The following is a 26,533-nucleotide window of genomic DNA, read 5'->3' as shown; positions in this document are numbered from 1 at the left end:
TTACACGAGATATATCATTTTAGTATTCCTGTACCCGACGATGGATTTAGTAGAGCCCAATTATTATTTAAGAGGGGTGACCTACGTAAGTTCTGCAGTGTGTATGGAACGCAAACTCAAATCCTCATTTGAGAAACAGAATGAACTTGTGTAAATAATCGTATTGATGGACTGTAAAACATAATAAAATGTGTATTTAATTCGCTGACAAACGTGCTGTTACTCTTACTGCTTCTTGAGTCGATGTCATGTACTGTGTAAATATTTCATATATATAATATATATTTAACTGAAGAAAGCTGTCAAGAAGGCGATAAAAGAGAGCCAAGTGGTTTTAAAATTTTTCGAATAATCGAGGTCCAAATATATCATAATGAAACAAAATTAACATTTAAAATCAAAGCATATATCCTCATTTTGACACGTTCCATATTAAGTTGCTTATATTTGTTGTTGAAATAAAGTTTAAATTCTCTAGTATACCACATTGAGATTGTGTACTGAAACGGTCAGCATCCCTGTCCCAAAGTCGAACTTCATCAAACATCGAACACAATTTTAGTTGCTTTTATCAGAGTTACAGACATTAAAAATGCACAATATGTTTTAATTTTTATGAGTTTTGTTTCTGTTTTGCAGCTGAAGTACTTATCCCAACATTTGACGCAGGCCACGACTTGACAAGCTTTCAATTGGCCCAGTGTTACGCCGGATAATAATGTTATATCATTCCGGAAAACAATCATTTGGAAACTTTATGTTTGGATAAATTATTCTGGCCAAGCTAATGATTATAAGAAGAACGTAATAGGAGCACAGGAATTATCTAGCTTCTGAGTTGTCATCGTATTTTTCATTGTTTTGTTGATGATGCTTTTAAATGGAGATAGAAATCCAAGGTATCTGGTGATGTGTTTTTGTTTCTATGTTCACGTAATTTCAATTATAACTTTTTAAATATATGCATGTTGTTCCGTACTAAGAAATAGTGCATACTGTTGTACTCGAGGTGTCAATAATTTAACTTGGTATATATAGACTTGATATCGGTTGATTCGAATAATGTAGCCAAGGTCCGATGTTATTGCCTTAACGTGGTTGCCGCAATTTGTATATTTTTTATTTTATTAAAATGCTTAAAACCGTGAATTGTTCAACATTATATCAACTACTCTTGTTTGTTCGACGTAACACGTGACTCGCATGAGTGAAGTATTATTATGTGACAAGTAGCTGACCTCCATGTTCCCAAGACTCCCCCATTTCACACGTACACACTACAAGTTATAAAAATAATGGTGTGATGACGTGTCTTTATTTGCTGAAGTAACTTAAAAACACGTCAACCTTGCAATTTAGCTATTGCTTATGAGCGACAAAGCACTTATTATGTTAATTCGACATCCTGAAAAAAGCCAGACATTCAATTGCTTTATCATATATGTACGATAACTTAAATACTTGAAGACTTGTTATCGGGGGCCATGCCTTTTGCTTAACTCATATCGTACATTCATAAAGTACGGTCGAAGTTATTTGCTAATTTAAGTACTTTCCACATAATACCATAATACCATGTTTAAGTCTTGGACAACTTTAACCTTAAGTTACTGAAACAACAGATTAACCAGCTCCATTTTATTACGATAGCAAATAATATCCATTCATAATCGTTATGTGAGCTTGAAAGTATCACATGATGTCATTAAACTATTATTTGGAACTAAGAAACGCTTTCTGAACGGTCAACTATAAATGGACTTCAATTTGATAGTATAAAACGCTTATCTGGAGCTTGCAAGTCAGCCAACCCGTCAGTCAGTGAGTCTCTCAGAGTCTGGTTATTATTCTAGAGATTCTAGATATTCTGCAATGTGTTTAAAGTTTGAGAGAATGCAGAATGCACCTGCTGCAGACATACTTTGAGGCAGTCGCTACTTGCTTAGGATCTGAGAGTCTGCTTTGCTCTCGTTTAAGAAAACTAAAACATTACACAACTATAAATACATATCTACTAAGTAAACAATAAAACTAATACGATTGGACGTGGTTGTTGACCTTATTAAATACGGTTGAACAGCTGAGTATAATGGACTAAAATCGGAGTGGAGGTGGTACACAGGTATAAGTAGTCAAAAAGGAAGTACACTCTTTGTAGACTCTCCTTCGCTTGTAGTCCCTTCAAGAGGTCTAACAGATATCCAAATCAACTTACCTTTATAGATGCAGATCCTATATCAATAACATATCAAGGCAGTAACAGGTGAAAACGGCCAATAATTATAATAAATCAGAACCTACACCAGTGGCAGACTTGTACGCATGTTTGTCTTTTGTTGTAGTTTTCATAACGTTTTTCCATGTTGCTGTTTAATCAAAATAGTATTCATTGTACAAGTATATTTTGTTGTAATACATATTTTACTATAAATAGAAACACTTTTGCGGCCCGTGCCGATAATAATCGATTATCGATCTGAAGCCAGTGTTAGGAACGTTCGCTCGTGAATTCAATTTTCGCTTTTATATTAAAATGGGTGCTGGCGAAATCATCAAGTGCAAAATATACAGCGTAACTTCAATTTAATGATATATTCAAACATAATAATTTCAAATTTTTTAAAGGCAAACGCTGTTTCGTAAATTATGCATGTTATTGGTTAACGATATCAATAAGTGTAGAGTGTAGACTAATAGGGTTACGTTTTTATTCAACGTTGACATAGAAAAAAACAACAAAATAAGCTCCAAATTTGTATATCCTTACATACTGCACATTTTATATATATTTGCATATCAAAAATGACAATGCATAGTGATTCTTACAAAACAAGCTCGGATAGACTGCTGTAGACTTTTCAAGCTTACACTAAAACGTGTAAATATTCACAAAAAAATGAAATGGATGTAAAAAACAACAAGCAGCAAATTGTTGTTTGCGTTTTTTCCGATATGGCTAATTTTCAAAGACTATATTTAAATTGAGTAAGATTACTCATAATCCTAAAGCTTGACGAGAATAGGAATGTAACGGTCTAGAGTGGGCGTACACTTTGAACATTATGTAGTTAACTTACAAATGAAAAAGATAACTTTGCATTAAGAGGTTAATACACGGATTGGTCCTCCAGCTTGCAAAGTCCCTCGACTTTGTCCCGGGCTGTTATGAGACACTAAATGTTAGTAAGTGCTTATTCACAGGCAACGGCCAAGCTACGCCATATATCAACTTTTTTCTAATATGCTGGACGTTTGGTAAACTTTTTGGTTTGCACGTATATCCGGTTTGAGTGTCGAACATATTGTATGGTCGGTCTTTTAAAACCTTCAGCTGATTGGCTTTTACCTGTACTTTATTGGTTTGGCCCTATTGTCATTTATATCACTCACCAAAGCCATACAAGAGTTTTTTTTCTCCCGGGTCCGGATATTATCAATATTAATGTTAGTATATTACCGTTAGAGAAAGCAAAAAACATATCAAAATTATAAAAAGTATATTCTAACCAAATGAAAGTAAATACAATAAAGGGTATAATTACAATGAAAATTATTTAATAAACTACAATGCATATTACAGGTTCAAGCAAAAAAGTCGAACATTAAAAACTAATTATTTTGGGGGTGCAAGGCGACAATAAACTACAGACACAAGCATATTAACATCTCATACACAAATACAAACACCACCACCAGACCGCACATACACACATCAACATTACCTATAAATGGTGTGAAAGTTAAAAAATAGCGACCGGACACCAATATTACTGGTAGGCGAAGAAATCAAGCCAGAGCAACCGTGATAGCTCTGAAAGGGGATAAACACCAGTTTCAAAATCGGCAAATATATTGTTTCCACAAAACAAGCTTAGAATTGTCAATACGAGGTAGTATGAGGCCGATAATACAAGTTTGAATGATTAAAGTCACGTGGTTAGTACAGGTGCATATACCGACGATATCTTTAAATTAACTGTGCTTTACGTGGTAGACAAACTCATTAAATTTCGAAATGGAAAAGTATGCAAAGACTGCGAAAGATACATGTGTCGCAAGGGGTGCGATACATTAGTAAGTAAAATTGAATGCGTTGTCCACACCGATAACATTAAGTATACGTTTTTGACAGTTTTCTTTTTTCTTGCAGTTGTATCATCCGGTGTCTAATCCCTTTAAGAGGTACGATAAAGTCATTTAAAGACAAGTATCCGACATAGCTCGCTTAATAAGGTTTAAAAGTATGTTTTTATTTAGGAATATAATGAGATTATAAATGTACGAACTAGGAGGAAAGTACAATGAAAATATGATTAAACAATAAAGAATATTAATTTTTCGGAATAAACAAAGAAAATTAATCGAATAATTAAAAACAGCCTCATTTATATTTATATGAGGCAGAAGCTTTAACCCAAAAAGAAGTCGTGTTTATGAAGTCTTAATGACAAGAGTACTAATAACACGAATTAAAACAAATGAGATAACGTAAACATAAAATGATTAACATATGTAATATATGTAATACAACATTGTGCTAAAAATAATGTCTTGATATTTTATTTAAGGGTAAGACTTATAGAATATTATAATTAAACATTTTTCAGAATTATATAAAATTAATATTATATTAATGTGCTTCAAAATCAACAGTTCTAGCATTTTTATGAGCGAAACACGGTTTTGTACACATTTGTGGTCTTAGTCTTAATATTGAATAAACTACACCGCAAATCGAAATGTAAATCTATGGCCATAGCCTCCTCTCCAAAGTTTCAAATTTACGCATTATCTCTGCTTGGTTCGCATTCAAATTTCTTTCTAGCCGAGCTTCCATTCTATACAGTTTCGTGTCAGAGAATGTATAAATGTTTTGTACTCTAAGCCTTTCTAAAACAGGACCTATCGGTGCAACAACTGCCAATGCAGGATTGTCAGCAAAACCACCCTCGATCATTCCAATACATGCTAACTGTCCAACCGACTGTTCATGAAAAACCAAAGCTCCCGAATCTCCTTGTAGAGCAAATGGCAGCGAGTCAATGTTTATTACTCGAATCTGTTTGTGCAGTTTTATATCAAAAGCATCATCCATTCGCCATTCAAAATCAATTTGCCGAGCGCTGATGGTTCCATTTAAAAGAAAAAACATTTGTTGAATCAGTGGTACTGCCGAATTTCCAGACTTTGACGTTGCAGTCTGTTGCAAGTTCTGTGTAGTCTTTTATTGTTCCAGACTCGTATTTCTCCCTAACTTCTCTCCGTGAGCCTTTGATTGCAAATTAAGAAGGTAACGTTAATTTTCTTAAAGCAGAAACCGTTAAATACATAAATGTTGCCATATGTTATATGTTGAAATAACTTAAGTAATAAATATATGAACACTTAATCGAATGACTTTGTGAGTTGTACTAAGAAAGGAAGGGAGATATGTTCATACTGTATCTTTTTACTACCTTGTGAATAGAGAAATTGTTAATGTTTTAACATGTATCTAACTTATAGAAAAGAGAAAGCCTAGTTTTTTGATGAAGGAAATATAATTTTTATATCGGTAAATTCGCCAAAAAACTTTCGTTCTGTATCATAATTCATAAATAAACTAGACGCAAAGTAGACTCTACAAATTAAAATAAAGAGCAAAAAATAAAAAGTAAACTTTGAAAGCATTTAAATAAGATATTATAATGGCATCATTCTAACTAAAAAAAGGTCAATGAGTTTGGTTCCACACTGCATTGTTTCGGGTTTACGGTAATATTTACCACATAATTAAAATAACACTACGTCCTAACAGTGATGTACACTAGTTTGACAAACATTCATAACAATGCGAATTAAAAAAACAACAGTGGAAGAGGGATGGTTTTGAAACTCAAAATACATCCAACGTTCGTAATAGCGATAGCGGTTCGATTTAAACTGCTCATTGACAGTAGTGATCATGAAACACTGTCAACGCCTATAGCACTGACTTAATGCTATTTGCAACACAATAAGTTTAAAAACGATAACATTTATTGATATTGAAGGGACAGTCTAAAATGGTGCCTACAGTGTAGCTATTACGGTTGACATTTTGCCGTTGTCACTTAGCTTTAAACTTAAGTTGTAGAAAAAAATTGGAATACCGAAAGCTTAATGTAATTCAGTTCGACTATTACTATATCTGACCGTGTGGTCTGTCTTCTGCAAAGGGAAACGTCCCATTAACAGGGTGTCGATTGCAAATTTTGATAAGAGCAATGTCAAGTCCTGATGTAAATTGATCTCCCGTGTCATAGTGTGCTTCTGACAATAGACCAATCTTTGTAGAGTGAAGCTGTTCGTCTGGTTGATACACTGCTGTCTTTTCCTTAAATTCCGAAGGCCACTCTTGCAAAGAAAGTTTTTTGTTTTTTCGTACACATTTCTCAAACTCAAGTGTATAAAGCATGGCATGTGCGCAAGTGATACCATAAAGTCCAAGCTCTGGATGTTCAATGAATCCCCCAAGATTTCCCCCTTTAACAACGGGATTTGAATGATCCGCTGACATGTTTTCTCTTTGAATACGACAACCCATTTTGATGTTGTCATGAGGTTCACGAGCTGTTTGTCCGTACGAAACAAATATGCACTCAATGATATCAGTATCTATGTCTCCGTACTTCGTCTCAAAGGGATCTTCCGAAATCGGTATGAATCCTTTTGCATGAATGTACAACTGCAAACATACTGTCCTTTCAACGTTTAAATGTTGATCACTTTCAGAATATTTTTTAGACTTAACCGGAGAGTATGTGATCATACTTAAATACTTATGTTTGGCGAACAGATCGTTTTCGATATGTTTCTGGCATGACTGGATATTTTGTAGCTCTTCTTTTGACATAAATATTTTATTATTATGTAGGTACTGTGCAAGAATCGTAGCCTCTTTGTTGTATGCGTTCAAAATTCAAATTCAACAACATAAGCCACCCGTTCCCTTATTTCAGCCACATTAACTTGTTTACTCAGCGTTAAAACAAACATGATTTTGTTTTTTGCACCATCCTTGATAGCTGGATACATGTCAACAACTTCAGTATCGAATGCTGTTTCAATATCCCTTTTGATTTGTGTTTTTGTCACAGTGCATATTTCACCAACGATAAGTGATTTTCGTCCATAGCAATCACAAAGTTCGTCCAGAATATCAACTGGTGGAAAGAGCCCTCGTTTCAACATTTCTTTTATATAGATTTCCCCTTTCTTGAAACATGTATCCCAGACTGCTGATATATGTTAAATAATAGAAAAAACGTTATGTTAATATGTCAATATTTATACATTTTCTTTCCTACCAAATATATTTATATATTCAACAATTGTTATTTCTAATATTTAACTTATAAACAGTATATTTGCGTATCTACGCAATGAGTTAGAATTATTAAATGCATATTCCGTTTGATTTCCGTTTGTAGTTTATACAATTTCAGTAAACTCAATTATGAAGTCATTTGTTAGATGGGTAGTAACCATTTGAGTGAGCGTTTAAGGAGGCTATCAGATAGAATATACATTTTATAACGATATACAATATAACTTTATAACTTGACCTATCTTACCGTCTTGCATGCGATGTTCTTCTACATCTTCATTTCTGGGTACTGTTAAACAATACTCGCATACGACTTCTTTTTCGACTTCTGCAATTTGATGTTCTTCTGTTATTTCTGTTGCAACCAAATTATCTTCAACGAAATATTCTGCTGCAATATATTGTTCGGGTACATGTGAAACAACTACTAAACCAGGTTGTTTTAAGACTTCTTTTCCGGAAACGTGTATACTATCTTTAACATGATCTTGATCTGAAACATCTTTTCTAGAAACATTATCTTTTTCATGACGTTTTTCTACATCTTCTTCTACGGGTACAGATATTACATCTTCCAAAGGACTTTGTTTTGTAGTTTCGTTATCGATTACTTTGTGTTGATCTTCTAAATGATGATATTCTTGATCCTTTGTTTCGAATATAAAGTGATATTTCAAACTATGTAAATCATCTTTTAAACAATGTTTTTCTGCAACTTCCTTTTCGGTTACATTAAAGTTATCGTCGGCAATAAGTTCTTCTTCAACTTCATTTTCAGATACATATAAATCATCTTTTTCTCGATGTACATATACATTAGTATGTCTAGATACATGTACATCATCTATCAAATGATGTTCGTCTGTTATTTCTGCTTTTGTCATATTCAATTCATTTTCTAGATGATATTCTACTGCAACATCTTTTTCATGTACATCTAAATCATGTTTCAAATGGCACTCTGCTGCAACTCCATTTCCATTCATATGATGTTTTTCTACAGCATTGTTTCTGCGTACATGTATATTATCTATCTCGACACAATTTTCCTCTGCAACTATGTTTTCAGGAGCATGTAAATCATCTTTTACAGGTCCTTCCACAATTTCTTTTCCGGGTAAATTTAAATCTTTCCAATAATGTTTTTCTGCAAGTTCTTTTTCGGGTTCATGGTAATCATCTTTCAAACTATGTTCTTCGGTAATATTTTCATCCGATTCATGTGATGTGCATCTTTTTATGACATCACCTGAAACATGGTTCTTTACTTTTCGATAGTCATTATTGTTTTTCTCTACATTTAAGACAAGTTCAAATCATTAACAACAAAGACAATTAAAGCAAAATGTATTGTTGTTCATATTTGAACCACTAAATGTAATGTTGTTCTTCATCAGACTCAAACATATAAGTTTATGTGAAATTATGTATACTTCCTAATTAAAACTAGGAAAAACCTAGAATCATTACGAACATAAAAGGTACCCATTATGTATAACTTAATTTTGCTTTTGGTATGCGATAGTTGAAGTTGTCGCGTTAAAAGAACGCCAAGTAAAGTTTTACAAAATAAATAAGACAAACTATATTCTTTACGTTTTACTGACAAAAATACACGGTCAAGAATTGCATTACCTTTGAATTCCAAAACATCGTTTCGCCTGTCAATAGAAAACCTCTGGAGTGCATGTTTATCCTTTTTGTAAACGATAATAGTAACACAGTTTCGTGCGAAATCTTTTACTGGAAATTCAACCTCTTGAAATATTTTAGAGAAGGTTATATCCGCTTTTTGATCAAAATTTCCTTGCATGACAATTTTAAACGTTTCACCCAAACGGGCCGAGACATCAAAATGTCCATCATTGCTAAACCCGTCACTTTTTCTTTGTTCAAAACGGTCTTCTAACATATCCGGAGAACAACATTCTATAACAGCTTTGCTTTGCCGTGATTTATTTATTGAGTAACATGTGAAAGATGCCCTCTGATATTTCATCCCACAATGCGAAATACATTTGGCTTGCGTGCTTGATATTTTGCTGAAAAATTTGATGCGAATCATGAATATTCTCTAAACAAATAAAACAAAATCATGTTTATTTCGTTTTTCACGCATTAAACAAATGTAGTTTATGAATGGCAATTTTGATACAGATACCAAAAACTAAAGTGTGCTAAAGTGTAAGAAAATGACGGTGAATTTAGTACTTTTCTATTGGCAACACATTGGGCGTACTTTCCACGGGCATAAATGTTTTCCGATGATCGGGACCTGAAAATACATAGATCAATATTTTTTTGAAGAAAAATATTTTCGAAACACATTTCATCATCCTTGTACAAACCTCATTTCTTCATTATTTGAATTGGTCATTTTTTGTGCTGTTCAGTACCATGACGGATAATACATAGCTCAAAAACATGATAACTGTTCCTTTTAATAAAGTTCACAGTGCTGGAAATTATTAACATTTGATTAAGAAAATAGGTGCATATGCACATTTCATACAGTGAAACTTATTTATGAACAATCGGTAAACTTTAAATGTTTTCTATTGTTTGATCTATTTATTCATTCACTGCATTTTAACTCGTCATATGTCTTCAATAGCATCTCACGATGTAACGTGTTAATCATATAAGAACAAAATTACAGGGTAAATCCTTTCGCCACGTTCAGAGCCCCGTCATATGATTAAAATCTTGGGGAAATCACTAAACATTAGATATATGTATTTGCCATCAACTTTAAAAGAACAAATGTTATGATCCGAACATCCGAAAATGCCTTAAGCTTAAAAAGTGTTAAGTATTAACATTTTTTTAAATAACTTGCGAAGATATGATCCTAAAAAGTTAATCATGATAATGTTTATCATGATTTTCACAAAACATTGTTCTAATTAGGTGTGTTACACTTAAACCCTCGGGTAATCATTTATCCCACTTGGGCATCAACAAAAGCCATGATTAACATTACATAAATCAGTAAATAACAAAGCAAAACGTGTTATGGTTCTTTGTTTTGACGGACTTAAAATGTTGCGGGTTGAGTGAATAGGGCCTGGTACAAAATGTTAAAACCCCATTACGTACGATTTTCAGAAAGTGTAGAATAAGTTTTCTCATCTTGTTGACATTGCGACTCGTCCTTAGAAAACTCTGCTTGAAACGTAGTTATTGGATGCATACTGGACTGTTTGTATACTTTCACAACAGCCGTGATATCTGTTCCGTCAAATGTTTCAAAGACACAACTATCATTAAACTGTAAGGTGGCGGTTTTTGCCTCTCTCTGTTCCATCATTACATTGAATGTCTCATTTATGCAAGCATCGAAATATTCCCGCCCGACCTCCATGTATCCATCTCGTTTTCTTTTATCGACACATTTTTCTGTCATTTCTAATGAACAACACTCTAGTGCGATAAATCCTTTCTGATTTTCATTTTTTGAAAAACACATGAAACATATGTTTTCGGCAAATGTTTGTTTACCTGGCCTTGCAGATCTGTAAAATAATATATAATCGATAAAAAACTATATGCTATTCGACGATAATTATATACGTCATATAGTTTGCTGTGGATTTAAAAAAAAATCTATAAAAGGGTTCAGTGTGCACATTTTAAAGGCAGTGTTTTAAAATTATCTGTGGCATTGCACTCAGAAATACACTATAATTGAAGTTGAGTCAATATTTTAAGCTCAATTTAGTGGAGAATGATTTAAATTTTAAGAAAATCAAATTGTAGTACAGAAGTAAGGACATGCCCTAACTACCCGTTAATATTTTTTAACCGGACTGCTTATGTTATGTATGGTCTTCACAGTATATTTGCATGCTTTAAATTGCACTTGTAAAGATACCTTTTTTAATATATATTGTTTACACCCTGTCCATTGCCTGGCAAATTTTTCTAAATCTTTAAATTAATTGCATCTTTGCCTTTCCAGTATGTGCATCAATAATCTCATAAAGTGTTGTGGATATAATTTTCGTCATAATAAATATGTGTATGAAAAACTACAGAAACAAGTTCAGTAATCGAATATTTGAACATAAACCCCGTTTAATGGCACAGACTCGAAAGACCCTAAAAGCCAAATGTTTTATACTGTCATCGTTTTTTTTTTTTGTAAATAAATGCTCAAGCATATTATCATTTGGCTTTGCTGATCATGTATGATCCATGGGCTACAAGGCTTTTGTAACTATGAGATATTACTTAAGTTCTCTATAAATGTATGTAATTGGCAACGTATCTGTTCCGTTTTAATATTAGTTTTCATTGCATGCATTTTTATGTGAATTTGCATGGCGGTCTCGCCATTTATCAGCATATTCTATTTTCAATAATATATTTAACTGTATGTCTTAGGATCTTGGATATCTATAGCATATTGTTGCCCTTGTCTCTGTTATGCATTTCCTTCGTCGAAATATTGTTAAGAGCTTGGCTGAACTTGTTTCAAGATATTCCAAATAAACTGAATATGAATTAATATACAACAGAAACTGGAAGTCCAGGCTTTGTTGTTATCGCTTTTCACGTGTAGATGTCCAGCGGGCTTTATCATTATTTTCTGAACAGGTCATCTACACCTTGCTAGTTTAACTACGTATGACATCACGGCCTGTAATTCTTCTATCTGAGAATATGGTGTTTTTGAAGATAGAGTTATGTACCAAACAACTGTTTAGTAAAATAAGCTCGTTTAGGCCTAATCCTTCTATAACATATGTATATGGCGAATAGTTGCTTTATACTAGAAAGGAGCCGACTACGTGGAAGCTGGCGTTGGTCGCTACGGTAGCAACAATGGTATATGCATGTGTCTGCAAAACGTTAATACACACTTAAACAACTTACGTGCTACTATTAGTGTTTTGTCCATATTCCTTATATGGGACCTGCAAGTAAATACAGTTTACAAACATGGACTTAGTCTAACCATATTGTATTAAACTAAGAATCATTTTTAACGTAGAGACACTAGATGTTTGTCGACAAAATGCAGAAAATGTCGAGCCCACCAATTTTACAAATAAGGAACAGTTCTTAGAAAGAAGATCGCTTTTTGCGTTTTAAATTAGATGTGCAAAATTGATATCCAAAACGCTTCCCTATGTAACCGCCCGAAAAGCCTTTATATATTTATATGTATATATATTGCAATATTATTTGCCACTTGACATTCGATTGAACAATAAAAAGTGAAAAATTATACCAAACATGAAAGAATTAAAATTACAATAATGATAGGATAGAGACAAGTATTCAAAGAAAAAACAACACGGAACTTTAAACTATCTATTTATAGGAAATGCGAGTTTCCCGACTGAGAAGTTAATATTAAAATTTTATAAAATGAACAATAAAATGACTTTGTCAACTCACGGAAACATATGTTGTTTTGATTTCATTGTCCATAGTTTTACGCACAACATGTAATGAATATAATGCAACAAATTTATGCGTATTACTTATAAACATTTTAATGATTGCGCATCATACTTCAAGGTTGCTCCATGTTTGTAATGAACTGAATACACTAGCAAGATTTTTTTATTAATTATTGCACTTTAATTCATGCGCCAATAAAATCAACATCATCAATTTGTAGTGTTAAAATACTTAAACTGTCGTAGGCAACAGTAACTTAAAAGTTAAGGGCATGTTTCTAACCCAAAGACATTCTGTATTTGCAAGGGTTCATATTATAATAATGTAGATATTTGTCTGGATTACCAGCGCCTTCTTGTACAAATCGTACTCGTTCTGTCCTTCCAAAAATACGAAAAAAGTCATGGTTTCATGTGATATAACGGCTATTAACCTATAGGTTGCAACATATGCCGTGTATACGGACCGCATTTATTCTGCTCCTTATGACAGCATATACCAAAACTTATCAGTAGATAATTGAATGATATTGCGTTCATGGCAATGTTAAAGATTTGTCGTCAGCTTAATCATATTTAAACATTTGCTTAGCTTTTTAATATTCTGAACATGAATTGGTACTATTCAATTGTTACATTTTACATTGACAACCGAAGATCTTTAACTGCAATATGAGATTAGGAGGATGTACTAATTATTATGATTGATATAATTCAATTCATACCGCTTGATTTTCTGGGAACTTTTCCGAAACAAGCCGATGCCCTAAAATGGAAGGAATAATGATAAGAATGGTTGAAATAAGTGTCAACGTACTAACTTATATCAGTGTAAGGTACATTAAGCAACTTCGTAATATAAAACTAATTTTATTTACGTATAATACATAACATTGTTTATCAATTTATTTGTGCTTTTAAGAACATTAATACAAATTAGAACCGATCGATACGATTTGACGCTATTATTTTTCTTATAGAGCATAAATAGTTGTTTCGTGGATAAATAATGGTAAACTCAATACCATTGAACATTTCGAATTAGAGTAATGTGCTCAGAGAACCCGCAGTATAACGCAAATAGCTCACGTGATTTAATTTCTTTTAGGTTTTCTTTCATTCAATCTCAAACTCGAAACACATGGACACAAATAATAAATGTCAACAACTTTAATATCAAATGTTTTTTCAATATTTGTTTTTATTTTTCGTTTTGCTGATTTGCATAAGGCACCAATAATACGTGACTTTCTTCCGTAGCAATCACAAAGATCGTCCAGAATATCAGCAGGGGGATAAAGCCCTTTTTTCAACAATTTTCGGATATATTTTTTCCCTTGCTTAAAACACAGATCCCAGACAGCTGAAATATTTGTCAAATAAGGAGAACTTTATGGCAATATATCGTCATATTCTAGTTACTTCGTGTGTACATTAAAACTATTATTTTAGAAATTAAATTGCCAAATGAGCCCCTAATTACCAAAATACATACCTATTGAAGCCAATCTTCTATTACCCTTCTCAATTTAATACATTTATCTAAGCGCGATGGTTAAGATTAAAGTCAGTTCAAGGATAATAAGTATAGCATTTGTTCCTTGTACTGTTGTAAATTTGAGCGGCCGTGAGACAGAACTATCATCATCTAAACCACAGCCGTTAATGTGAAAAGCGTTCAGTATGGATATTTATCCACTCTTACCCTCTTCTTCACAAGGTTCTTTTGAAATGTCTTTGAGTTCATCAGCTTCATCTTTCAAACGAAAATTAGGCTCGGCGAAATGCAAGACTTTGTTTGCCTGTAAGTGACCGTGCAAAATGGTGTTGTGCAGTTCTTCTATATTTGAAAGAAATAGAAAAGGGTATAACTATACATATATAAGAACAAGTAATGTACTCAACCTGACTTGAGTAAACAAAGGAAATTTCAATATAAATGTTTTGAAATTAAACAATCCTTTTCGACACAAGTTACGACGATATTGAAACTTGTGATTATACAAATTGTGATGTTTTATTCATAATTATATTTAACTGAGAGTATCTGTCTAATATTGATTCAACATCATCATCATGTCATCATATGCATCATTATCGTCAGCATCAACAGCATACTTATAATCATCATCATCATCGTCATCGTTGTTAGCATCGTCTTCATGTTTGTCTTATGATTATTTGCCATATTTTCATTCTGTTTCAGAGGGCCATATCGAAAATAAGATTCTGTAGTTTTGTACATGATCTTAATATGTCACCTTCTTAAAATAAAGATATTATTATTATTATTATTATTATATCCCTTATAGTGTGACGTTATAAGGAAAACGAGTCTCCTCTTCTCGCGGCTTTTGAGACACCTTAAATAGCTTGGAAAAGGTCCAAAGAATATGTCTGTGAAATTATTGAACAATAAACTTACACGTTAAAAACTTGCATACACAAGCACGCACTCACGCACGCACTCACACATGCAGGAACGCGGTTATGCATGCATGCTTACCTCTTTGTCGCAAAGAAAACCGAACTACTTCGCTACAGCAACTCCTAGACCTCGGCTTTTACGGACTAGATGGTTTACAACTAGAAATAAAGCAAGTGTTTTACAGTGGTATGAGCAACACAAATACCATCTATTCACTTTTTAGAAGGACCTTGCGCGGATTGTTTTATCAGACGTAGACATTCTACGAAAGTGTTGCCTGGAGATCAGACTTGTTTATGACCTTATCAAAAAATGACGACAATAAAGGAACAGACCCTTTTGAGAAATGAATACAAATTGCTGCTGCTTGTATTCTGCTAGCTCATTTTTTCTTCCTCACAATATTACTGCAATTATACTACCACGTGGATATTGGCCTGAGGAAGAACAGTTCATATCTTGGGTGTCTAATTTGGCTGATACATATTTAGAATATCCATTCAAAATTGAAGAAGTGTGAGGGGAAACACACTGGGCCTTAGTAAGGTGATGGCTATTACAAACACAAAGAGAAAATCAAACTAACTGGTGTTTTAGTTTTACGGATGTCTATAGCAAGGAAGCCAAAATCAAACATTTCCCTTAAACTACAAACAACCCAGTCAGTGACATATATGCATCCGATATCTGAATGCAACAACCATAGAGTAAAAACCGTGTATAAAACAATAATAATCCTATATCTTCAACTTGTAATACGACTTCAAACACGAAATTGGGAAGGGTGTCGTCATGATGTCGAGATGATTTCTTCAGAGATTGAACAGATTTGTATAAAGAATCATAAGAGGCGTAAATAAATCAAGTAGTATGACGTTATGTCTCTCTATCTATTTGTACACAAGACAGTAAGAAAATATTATAAGAAACTCGTGTGTAACTTATGCCGTTCAGTGAACCGTACAGGCACGTGTCAAACTTAACCGTGGCCTTCAACCACTAGGCAAAATAGAAATGAAGTGTGACAAAGTTTATGTCGTCTTCACTGTCAAGCCTCGGAGGAATGGGAACCACTAAACGTATTCTGCCTTGCGAATGAAAAAAAAATGTTACCACACCCTTTTCACATGTGGGCCAAAAATATGCGTACACATTTCGTAAGCCAAATCAAAAGGATTAACCTGATACGTTGTATTTATTACAGTATGTCTATTTACCAGAACAGGTCAGTATACCACACAATGCACAAGGTAGTGAAATCAATATGGACGATACGCTAAGCTTGCAGAGTTATGTCAATATTCTAATTGAAATTAATGATTAATTGATTGATTTAGAAATATGTGTGAAACCTTGATAACTTATTTATTTCGAATAGTCTGCGTATACTATTTTTTACCCAACAAATTCCCAGCCTATATACTTTGCTGCTCAGGGACACCGTAAGTTGTCTTTAAAGCTAAGTTATAGAAAGAATAGATTCTTCATTATTGGATGCTTTGTTGGAAAACGTTAGGTCTTAAATTGTTGTATGGACCAAAATCAAATCAAACTGGCTGCTTCTGCTATTTTGCCTGTAATTGCACAAAGTTTAAAGAATAGCCCATATGGCCATTGCGGTATCCCGTCGGAAGTCAGTATACCGGTTTATATCGATAAAGCAATATATTATTGCAGTACTAATAATAACATTGTTGCATATCAAGCACAATCTGTATTTAATTACCTTTCATACATGTTTTATGCTAGATATACAATTAAGACGGTGTTGAATTTTGCTCCATACGAACTTCACGCAAGTTTTGTACATTGTATTACCTTTCTTGATGGTAGGGCAAACTTTGGATTGCAAAGCATCACGTCCTGACCGTTCTTCCTCTGAAAAAGACAACTCTAAGTTAACAAAGTACTTCTAGATATATAGTATTCCTAGTAGCGTTTAAGTGCTCGTATCGGCAAATTATGCTAATAAAGGTGTGGAGCACGTCTAAGAAAAGTTGGTAATGCTTACATTCTGATTGACCAATTTGAAATCGCAGTTGATAGATGTAGACGGGAAATTTGTAAACATGAATACAATTTCACTAAAATAACTAAGGATGCCAAAATAAATTGTTATGCGACGGTGTCGCATCAAACCATTGAATTCGGTACGTTTGTGAATGTACCGAGGGGCATATCATAGGCATGACCTTGAAGTCGGTAAAAACAATATAACATTAAACCATTACATAGTATCATTCTTTTTTAATTTAAAAGGGTGGTGACAATGATAACTATCTGACTATCTGGCACAACAAAATTATAACATACTACATTTTATTTAAAAGTAGCATTATTCTGATGCTACCAGGGTGATTCATCTAACTCAATGAATTAAATTACTGAATTATATTTACTTGAAACCATTGGCTGAACTTCAAATCAAATAACTGTAACAATTATTTAAACTTAGCTGATACATTAATGAAAACATAGGTAGAGATGTTGAGATGATACCTTTAAATAATACTTGTTACATACGTGTTACCTTTATGTAATGGTTCAACTTCCGGTGTCGATATTTCTTTTTCTGACAAATCTTTAGTGAAGACGCCTGATGACCTTGGTAATGACATTTTTTCCCGGTCGTTCGAAACTAACAAAACTTTGTTCACATTTTCGTTTGATAAACGGTCAAACACATCAGAATAATTGTCTTGTAAATATCTTCAGCAAATCAAAATAATTGAAAACACAAGGTGAAAGTGTAAAAGCAAACTTTAAAAACTTTGTGAGGAAATAGTATTTGATCTTTTCTCAGTATGCATATATAATCAGAGCTTTCAAGAATTGATATAACGTGTTCTGCAAACGTTCTGTCCTGTTGTAAGATGACGATTTCCACAATTTCTGAAAAACAAAACAAAAGGAACTTGTTTTGATAAGTTTGATACGTATAATATCTTCCGGGATGCAAGATTCTCAATAACAGACGTATTTTAATAGTGTTAACGTTATATAAACATAACCTGTGTGATAAAGTCGTACAATCATTTAACAATATTGCAATGTGTTGTATACATTAAGAACGAATCCCACGATATAAGATTGGAATTTCGGCTACCATTTCTGTGAATGAAACAAGATCTAATTTGCTTGCTTGGACAAAAAACGTCAAATAAATTCAGTTGTCCATTAGGGACTAGGTTTGATATGATTGATTCTAATAACATGCAGAAGAAGACATCATCTAAGGATATAGTTGAAGGTTTTCTGTTTTGGACTTAACTTTCCTCAAAGTAGAACAGCATCAAAGTTCATGTTATAACTGGCTTCGCACAACAAGTATTTATTACTAATTAAATCTACCAATATAATATTGTAGACTAGGTATGGTAAGAAATAGAGCCATATTCAAAAGACTAAGGAAGGGTCTTACCAGAGGTCAAAGAGATACTGCGCAAAATATAAGTCACAACCTGACATCCTCTGGACACAATGTATCTCAGAGTCGCTCATGAACATGCGCATGTTTAATCCCACAGGCTCATTGAGGTGCTCCAAACAGATAAAACGAAACTATGACCTTACAATCAATAATGGAAAGAAATGTCGTTATTTAAGCAACAAAATAGACCGCTGTTGTAGTCGACAAATTGTCTGAATCTCTGTTGCGTGTTTAGGTCCAAAAAGCAGGTTTTGTGTTTAATAATGTCATGAGAAAACCATGGCCGAGAGATCCATATAAAACAACTCAATAAATAGAAAAATCCAGTAGTTAATGCCACACATTGGAAACAATAACCACCAGCAGACACAGACCTAGCTCTCGTAATACGTTATTAAAAAAACGAAGTCAAACGTCCTGGGGAATTAATTGTAGGGCCAACATAAAGCCCTGACCCAAAAAGTGTAGTGGAAGTCCTCCTATGTGATGTTTTACGGAAAACATAGCTAGCTGCCCATTGAACTTCCCATGTTAGAGGTCCTCCAGATATATCGGTTTGATGGAGATTTGGTTTTCCGTTATAGTGTCAGCAACATCTTTTAATTTCTATGTCTTTATGTCATCAAACTGCTTAACATGCTTATGTTCTGCCTCCAGGAGGATAAGTTGGATTAAGCTTCTACATATTTACTTTGAAACTGTTACGGAAGATCAAGTTGAGGATGTTGTTGTAGGAAGTCGGGTGTTCTGGTAAGGTTGAAAACTGAGGGGGGTTTAGCCAGTTTCTGTATATTTAGTGGTAAAGTTAATCTTTGAGGTAACCCCGTTTAATGCCTCAACGAAATACAGCCATCTATCTCGGAAGAAGTTGTTGTCATTCGAATTGCATTTAAGTACTAAAAGAAGTTCGCCATTTTGCGCAGCCAATCGGCAAACATTCGCATTTTCGCCCTGACACATGGCGCATTCTCAAATTTGCTTTTCACAATTTATAAATGTGCAATACGTTCCGTCGTTTAAAGGTACATATAATAAATTCACAGGTTTAAAACAACAGCGGTACGATGTGTCTTAAAATCGTTTTACCCTTGCCTACTGGAAGGTAAAAATAGGAAAATCAAAGTGACACTTTGCAGGGTATATCCTTACCGCAAAAGCATGCACCAAATGGTGGTGCGAAAGAACGCCAAAATGCCGTACAAAAATAAGCAAAGTTGAGTACAAAAATGCATTTCATCATTATTTGTATTTTTGGCCCCGACACCTGGTGCATATTCGCCACGCCACTAGGTGAATGTTGTTATATTCTTCCCTCCACTTGTTTGCGAAAAAGCGAACTCGAAATGACAAATAACAGCCACCATAATAGTTGTTGTTTATATTCTATTCGGACAAGCACAAATAAATCCAGTGATATTTTTCATTGATATAAGTTTACTAATTCAGTAATTGTCTGACCCGTATATATTGCGCAGGCGCATTGTATACCTTACTGCATCATGGAAAGTACATGTCCAGTTCTAACTTATCCTACAGTTATTAGCTGTATAAATTCATCACACTTACATATTTAAAAAGCACACGGAAAGTAAATTGTCACATAGTTTTAAACTTTACGAAACTGTTACTTTTTTTCTTCATTTTATTTATTTCGATTTCAAAGCTGAAAAAGCTTTCAGGGTATATTAAATAACATTAAACTGCACCGAGCATTCATTTATCAATGCTAACTTTAGTGATACATGACTTTGAGTTTTATTTGTTTTTTTTCAATGCCGATTGCTGTTTTTATATCTTAAAAATGCTAAATAAGGTATAATGCTTGTAATATTCTGGACATATAGTGTTATTTGCTCAACGGCAGGCAGGCCCTGACGCTTAAAATCAAATTGGTATGACCTGATACAAACTCAATAACCGGCATAACAAAACTAAGGTAAGAATATCTTTCTAATCATGTACTTGATAACTAATTATTTTTGAATAAAGCGTTGATGTCAGTATCAAATATGTAAACGATTAAAACCTACGCTCATACAAACTTTTATTATTATTACATAAACTTGTAATGTAACACCCCTGAACGTAATTGCGCATTTGAAATGTACAAATAAGGTAAAATATTTAAAATAATATCTTCCGTATTTGCACTAGACAACGGGATGAGTTATGACTCATGGTTAACCATTTCATATGATCTCAGTAGAGTGCATATTACTACGTTAGAAACCAAGTCCCATGTTATTAATAAATAAATTCATGGGAGGAAAATAGAGTAAATGTATTTAAACGGATATCTGGATTAATCTGCCCTCATATAATTGTTTTTATTATATACCCATTATAAATACACACGCAATACATAACGCAAAATACGGTAGTCCGTATTCAACTCCAGTTTAAAATAGGCTCTATTTCTATAGACATTCAAAATTTAACAAAAACACAAAAAATCCTCAAACAGATCTTACCTGATGCATAAATATATTTCATTTAAATACCATGTTAAGTTATTTAACTGCAGTCTTACGAGCGTAATCGGTAAATGAAAAATATTTCATTACATTCAACACACTAGATAAAAAGCACAAAAGTACGCTAACAAATTAAACCCACTACTTTAAATTGTATCAGAGAGCACGTCATATAAAATATGCATTTGAATGGTTTAAAGGCATTTGTCCACATACTATATGTTGACAACGTTTGTTATTGCTAATTTCTTCAAAAGAGTTAATTACTTACTTTTATGACGAAACACTGATGTATTTAGATAATTATTAATTACTAACAAAAGAGCCCTTATTAAACCTTTGCATATGTTTGATTGTTGTTGCAATCAGTTTGTGTTTATTTCAAACGAAATTATAGTGTTGAATGCTCACTCTATAAAACTTAAATAAATCTCTTTAAGATACAAATATTTTGTAAAAGGTAATTGTTATAATTTTCTATACGCCAATTGTAGTTAACATGAAAACCCTCTTCGAATGGGTTAATTAGACGCGGCCTGGAGGCCGCGTCTATAGGGATACATGTTTGCAATTGTCAATTGGGAAGTGTATACGGATAAATTTTAGTTATGAAAAAAAAAGATTTGTTAATGATATCAACTCTTATTCAACTATTCAACTTTACTTAAAATTTGTCGTCAATAACCCTTCTGATGCGTGTAAACCTTCCAAAACGTGATATAAAACGAATAAGCCTAATGTTTAAAACAGGAAATTAAAAACAGTTATTCTCTGTGTTTTTGTATTGACTGGTCGCCGGTCATACGAGTTCGTTTTTTTTAGAAATTTACTTTCTGTGAAAACGATTTATATACACGCTGTGGTAGTAAATAAGCATGTGAAAATTTACGGGCATATTGTGAATAATAGTTTAAATTATGCATTTGATAACAAATAAAAGTGCCTTAACACGACATTAATTGACTATTTTAAATTTAAGTGATATAAAATGGAAGAACAAAGCGATTTTACTAACAAATATAAGTCACAATAACGAAATTAACACAATTTAAATTTAACTGATATAAAATGAAAGTTCAAAGCGTAATTCACACGATTTAAAACAAACATTATTGAATACAAGTAGGCCGAAATGATATCTCGGCCGAATCGACCCGACATCAATATTTTTTTTCGGTGATAATGCAAGGTACCAGCCTAATAATTTGCTATATATCCACGGTTAGAATGTCATTCACAAATGTATAATACTTTTCATTCATAGAAAGTTGGTTGTAGTACCAAAAAGCACGTGGGTGTCAAGTCATTGAGTACAAACAAAAACACGAGTTAGCTCTAGATATACACGACTAGATAAATACTACTCCATCTAACTTCTGTTAAACAAACACTCTGACTTTAGTGAAGTACTTGTTTAATTTTTTCTTCTATCAATTTGTTTATAACAATATGTTTTATATAAGCATTCTACCTGATATTGCAAAAAAATCACTATTACTAACTAACAATAATTTCCCTTTGTTCACATTTTATTTTTATGCTTCTCGCTAAATTTTACCTGTTTGCTCGTAAACTGTTTGTATGCTATAGTCATTATTGCCTGAATGCATTAAAAGTTGTTGTTGTTGCTGTAAATAATTTACGCATGCTGGAGACGACCGAGTAACTACGATCTAGAAAGTTGATTAAACCGTCATAGTTCGGCTATTTCCGTGTTTATTCGGATTGTCACAAGGCTTTATTGAGCCAATTTGGTATCGATATTTTTCACGTATTATATTCAATAAAACCCATTCAGCCGCGTCTTTGATGTCTAGCATCAACATTCGTCTTGTTATATCATTAATCATACGTCGTGGTGAATAGCAGGCGATTTCCCTTTATTGCACCGCGGTTATGTCTCTTTCATAGCGTGCTCAAATTAGCAATATAAGAAATATAATATATAAATATTATCGTGTCTTGATGGGACATCCTGTACCTGCTCTTAATCGCTTTCAATATTTATCCACACCTAATTCAGAGTAGAACTATCAATATATATCCTCACCGACAATGCATTATATATACGATTTCGACTCCATACTATCTTACTTTGTTTTGCCTTTTTTAACATTTGGTCTGGTATATTCTGCAGGAAATATAACTCAAAATAAAAAATAAAATTAGATGTGTTAGAGTTGTCTCCAGAATGCCTTGTTAGCAATTTAATGGCCAGTTACTCAGTTTTTTCTTGTTCATTCTAGATGGGTGCTGCAATAGATTTCGGTTAAATAACAATGGGTATAATCCTTTTAGTCCTGTTAACTCGATCAACCGACCATTATGGCAAGTTTTATAGCTGTTTCTTAGCTAATCTATGTTTAAACGATAATACGTTAGGGTTCAATTTCAATGGGAAATTAGAAAATGTAACCAACCATTAGGGTGTATATGACACGGAAAAACAATACGCGACTTCTTTGACTCGGTTATTTATGTTTTAAATTGGTTATTGTTGATATTGTTACGTTTGTATTGTGTCGGCAAGTCCCGTAAAATTAAATCAACATTTAAGAAAACGTAAATTTCTGATATGTCGAATGTTTTTGTCTCATGTTTGATACAATTTTACGAATTTATGTGATTTCAGGTGGTTGGTCTTTTCCCGCGTTATTGTGACGTCATTTGATAAAATAGTTTCGGTTACAGTCGGGTCGTTCTATTTACAGAATGGGTGAGAAAGAGTATTGCAATGTTATCTTAAATGAAACGAGTATTTTTTTTAACTTTTCTTGAATTACATAATGAACTATTGGTGTAAACATAAGGAATGAATTGCGGAATTGATGTCATAATCGGGGATATGAACGCGATTGGGCTGGTCAAAGTACGCATGGATTCCTTCGGACTCAACACACTTTAACCAACCAAACTGCTTCCTACCCCGATAATGACATCAATCCTGCAGTTCATTACTAAATTAAATTGTAAGGATATATGCGAAAATTTTAGTAAAGTTAGTGGTTTTACTGATAAAGTGATAAGAAGAATATCATCTGCGACACTCAATATAAAGTGCAAATGTACATCATTCACCTATGTTGAATTGATTGATATTTTTCTTTTCAAAATAATTACTTTGCACGGCCCATATTTTGTGTTTAACTCCTTAGTAGATTAATTATCTATGTCATATCTATCAATAAAATTTGATGAGCGTTTGAATACAACTCAAGTACGGAATACCAATACCGGTTAGATTGTGAGTCTTAAGCAAAGAAGTGAGACTACAGCAAATATTTCAAATGGCGCGTTGTTAATTGTAGTTTTCAGTGTAGTATTGATTATTGTTAACATTGAGGATATCCATAAATGACCATCAACGCGCCTGTCAATACGTGTTATAAAATATATATGTTTTATCTTTTCTGATCCCATATTTTCTGAAGTTTTTAAGTAAATTTCTTTAGTACATCTTAATTCAGACAAGGTGTTCAATAATTAGAATAAAATAAAAGGCTGTTATGCTAGAGATGACCACAATTGAACTAAATCTAGGTATTGTCTGAGGGTCTAGCGCTTGCATGAATTACTATCCAATGGTATCAGTAAAATATTGATTTGAAAAAAACAACAACGACAGATACAAGCTTATTAGCCCAAAGTTTAAACATAGACCCCGTTTAATGGCATAGGGTAAACGCCAAAGACATAGAATTCAAAAAACAAAAACAATCACAAACAAGAAACATTGAACAACAGCCCAATCTTATCAAAGGATGCGTTAACTTGAGGAAACTCAATAATAAAACAAATAAATAAACTAAGAGGTAAACCTCAAGTACTTCAATGATTATATATCCCAACCCAATCTGCAGACGGGGGAAAATAATTTAGAGTTTCCGATGCAAAACTTGTTTAAAGATACGATGGAGTTATTGTTTAAAACTATGAGCATCACACAAAGTCTTGCTTAAAAAATAATTTAAGACTGTGTTATCATAGAGTTTCATAATAAAAAGAATCATTGTACTAAAACTAATACTAAAGTCTACAAACCTAAATTAAACATTTTTCATATACGTGAATTTAAATTAGCATCTCAATGTTTAAAGATCATCTCAACTGTTCATAAGTTTTAATCATAGTTTTGCAATACTGTCAAATAAATTTCTGTAAACATGTGTCAAGCTCAACACGTATGTTCAAAAGCATAATGACAATAACCGTAAATAAACTACCTAACGTCTTTAAAAAAAAAATGAAGTTTTTCTCTCCGGCATTCATTCGCTATACTTTACTATATACACTAAAGCGCGAAGCTTTAATAGAGTAAAATAGAGCTCTGCAGAGCTTCGATCGTTTTCGAGCCCGTACAAGCTACGTCTCATGAAAAGGCACCATTTATGTATTTTTGTTACCACATATTTATTTCAATTATAACAAAAATTACTGGAAAATAGAAAAAAAAAATGTGAAGTTGATCATGTCTTGACACATTTTTGTAACATATAACTTATGATGACATAAATTTTAACTTTATTGTTAAATGTCTTCGTAAGTCTTTATCGATTATTTCGTGCAGCTAGCTTCTAAATAAATGTCAGGTAGTTTGGATCTTGTAAAGAAAATAATATCTATATTAAACAAGATTTGTTTATTAGGCAAGATATATAGCTAACTTTCAATTTGTATTTTGATATTCAGATTTATGCATGTATTAAATGTATAATATGTATCCGAGCTATAAAGAATGTCGCTAGTCTCTATCTCAATATACTTTAAATCGATCTCCTGAATAAATTAAATGAACAAACTGTTACTCGAGCAGATTCTTACCTGATGTGTAAAAATATTTTATATCATTCCCATTTTGGAAACTACAGTCTTCCGTTCGAAATCGGTAAATGATCTCAACATATTTCATAACATCCCAAACAGTAAATAAAATGCACAAATGCACGCAAGCAAACGAAACACACTCCTTTAAACTGTTTCACAGATCAATATCGTATACAAATATGCATTTGTTTTGCAAATGGAAATTACAACTACTTTGTTAAAGGTGATTGTTATGAGTTTCTATACGCCAACGGTAGTCAACAATAAAACCTGTGAATTGGAATATCATAATTATTGATCACACTTCGATCGAACACCGCGGCTATTTCTACCTCATATCGTGCTGAATCAAATTATCTTTATAAGGCCAAATAAAAAATACGTCTGTTTCAGGTTACCCGACCGACCTTATTTTTCCCGCCGACCCTAACCTGTTTTTCCCTGAAAAAAATGTGATTTGGGAACGAAAAGCATTTGTTACGAAATGTATGTACGTAAATTTGACAATATTAGAGTTGGATTTCTGAATGTATTTACCGTTCTTCACCTTAGAGTTCGGACTCCTGAAAATAATTGATTTTTCGCTCTCCGAATTCATAGAAAATAACCATTTTTACA

At 33.0% G+C, this 26,533-nt stretch overlaps 2 protein-coding genes across 6 annotated transcripts in view; one reads left to right on the top strand and one right to left on the bottom strand.

Annotated features, from left to right (window-relative positions):
- LOC128240004 (uncharacterized) overlaps positions 1 to 1,145 on the top strand; it is a 136,786-nt gene extending 135,641 nt beyond the window's left edge. The window contains exon 101 of the mRNA XM_052956480.1: positions 640 to 1,145. The gene's annotated coding sequence lies outside the window, so the exon portion shown is untranslated. The remainder of the gene's footprint in view (positions 1 to 639) is intronic.
- A 1,596-nt stretch (positions 1,146 to 2,741) lies between these two features.
- Positions 2,742 to 26,046, bottom strand: LOC128240726 (uncharacterized). 5 transcript variants are annotated; one of them, XM_052957527.1, is made up of 12 exons: positions 17,718 to 17,795; positions 17,006 to 17,065; positions 15,266 to 15,345; positions 14,465 to 14,599; positions 13,485 to 13,525; positions 12,227 to 12,267; positions 10,448 to 10,863; positions 9,560 to 9,623; positions 8,984 to 9,390; positions 7,596 to 8,597; positions 6,175 to 7,259; positions 2,742 to 5,269 (listed from the first exon to the last, which is right to left on the bottom strand). In XM_052957527.1, exons 7-11 carry the CDS (start codon positions 10,815 to 10,817, stop codon positions 6,934 to 6,936), a joined length of 2,169 nt encoding a protein of 722 aa, XP_052813487.1. In that variant the 5' UTR covers positions 10,818 to 10,863; positions 12,227 to 12,267; positions 13,485 to 13,525; positions 14,465 to 14,599; positions 15,266 to 15,345; positions 17,006 to 17,065; positions 17,718 to 17,795; the 3' UTR covers positions 2,742 to 5,269; positions 6,175 to 6,933. The 5 variants fall into 5 exon arrangements, with proteins under 5 accessions (XP_052813487.1, XP_052813482.1, XP_052813484.1 ...); XM_052957522.1 differs by lacking the exons at positions 14,465 to 14,599; positions 15,266 to 15,345 and adding an exon at positions 25,913 to 26,046 and having other exon boundaries at positions 17,718 to 18,079; XM_052957524.1 differs by lacking the exons at positions 14,465 to 14,599; positions 15,266 to 15,345 and adding an exon at positions 25,913 to 26,046 and having other exon boundaries at positions 6,175 to 7,256; positions 17,718 to 18,079.
- Between the last annotated feature and the right edge of the window lie 487 nt (positions 26,047 to 26,533).

Source organism: Mya arenaria, chromosome 7 (assembly GCF_026914265.1).
Source record: "Mya arenaria isolate MELC-2E11 chromosome 7, ASM2691426v1".
Taxonomy (NCBI): Eukaryota; Metazoa; Mollusca; class Bivalvia; order Myida; family Myidae; genus Mya; species Mya arenaria.
Note: the sequence above shows the minus strand (reverse complement) of the source record. Positions and strands in the feature narration are given on the sequence as shown.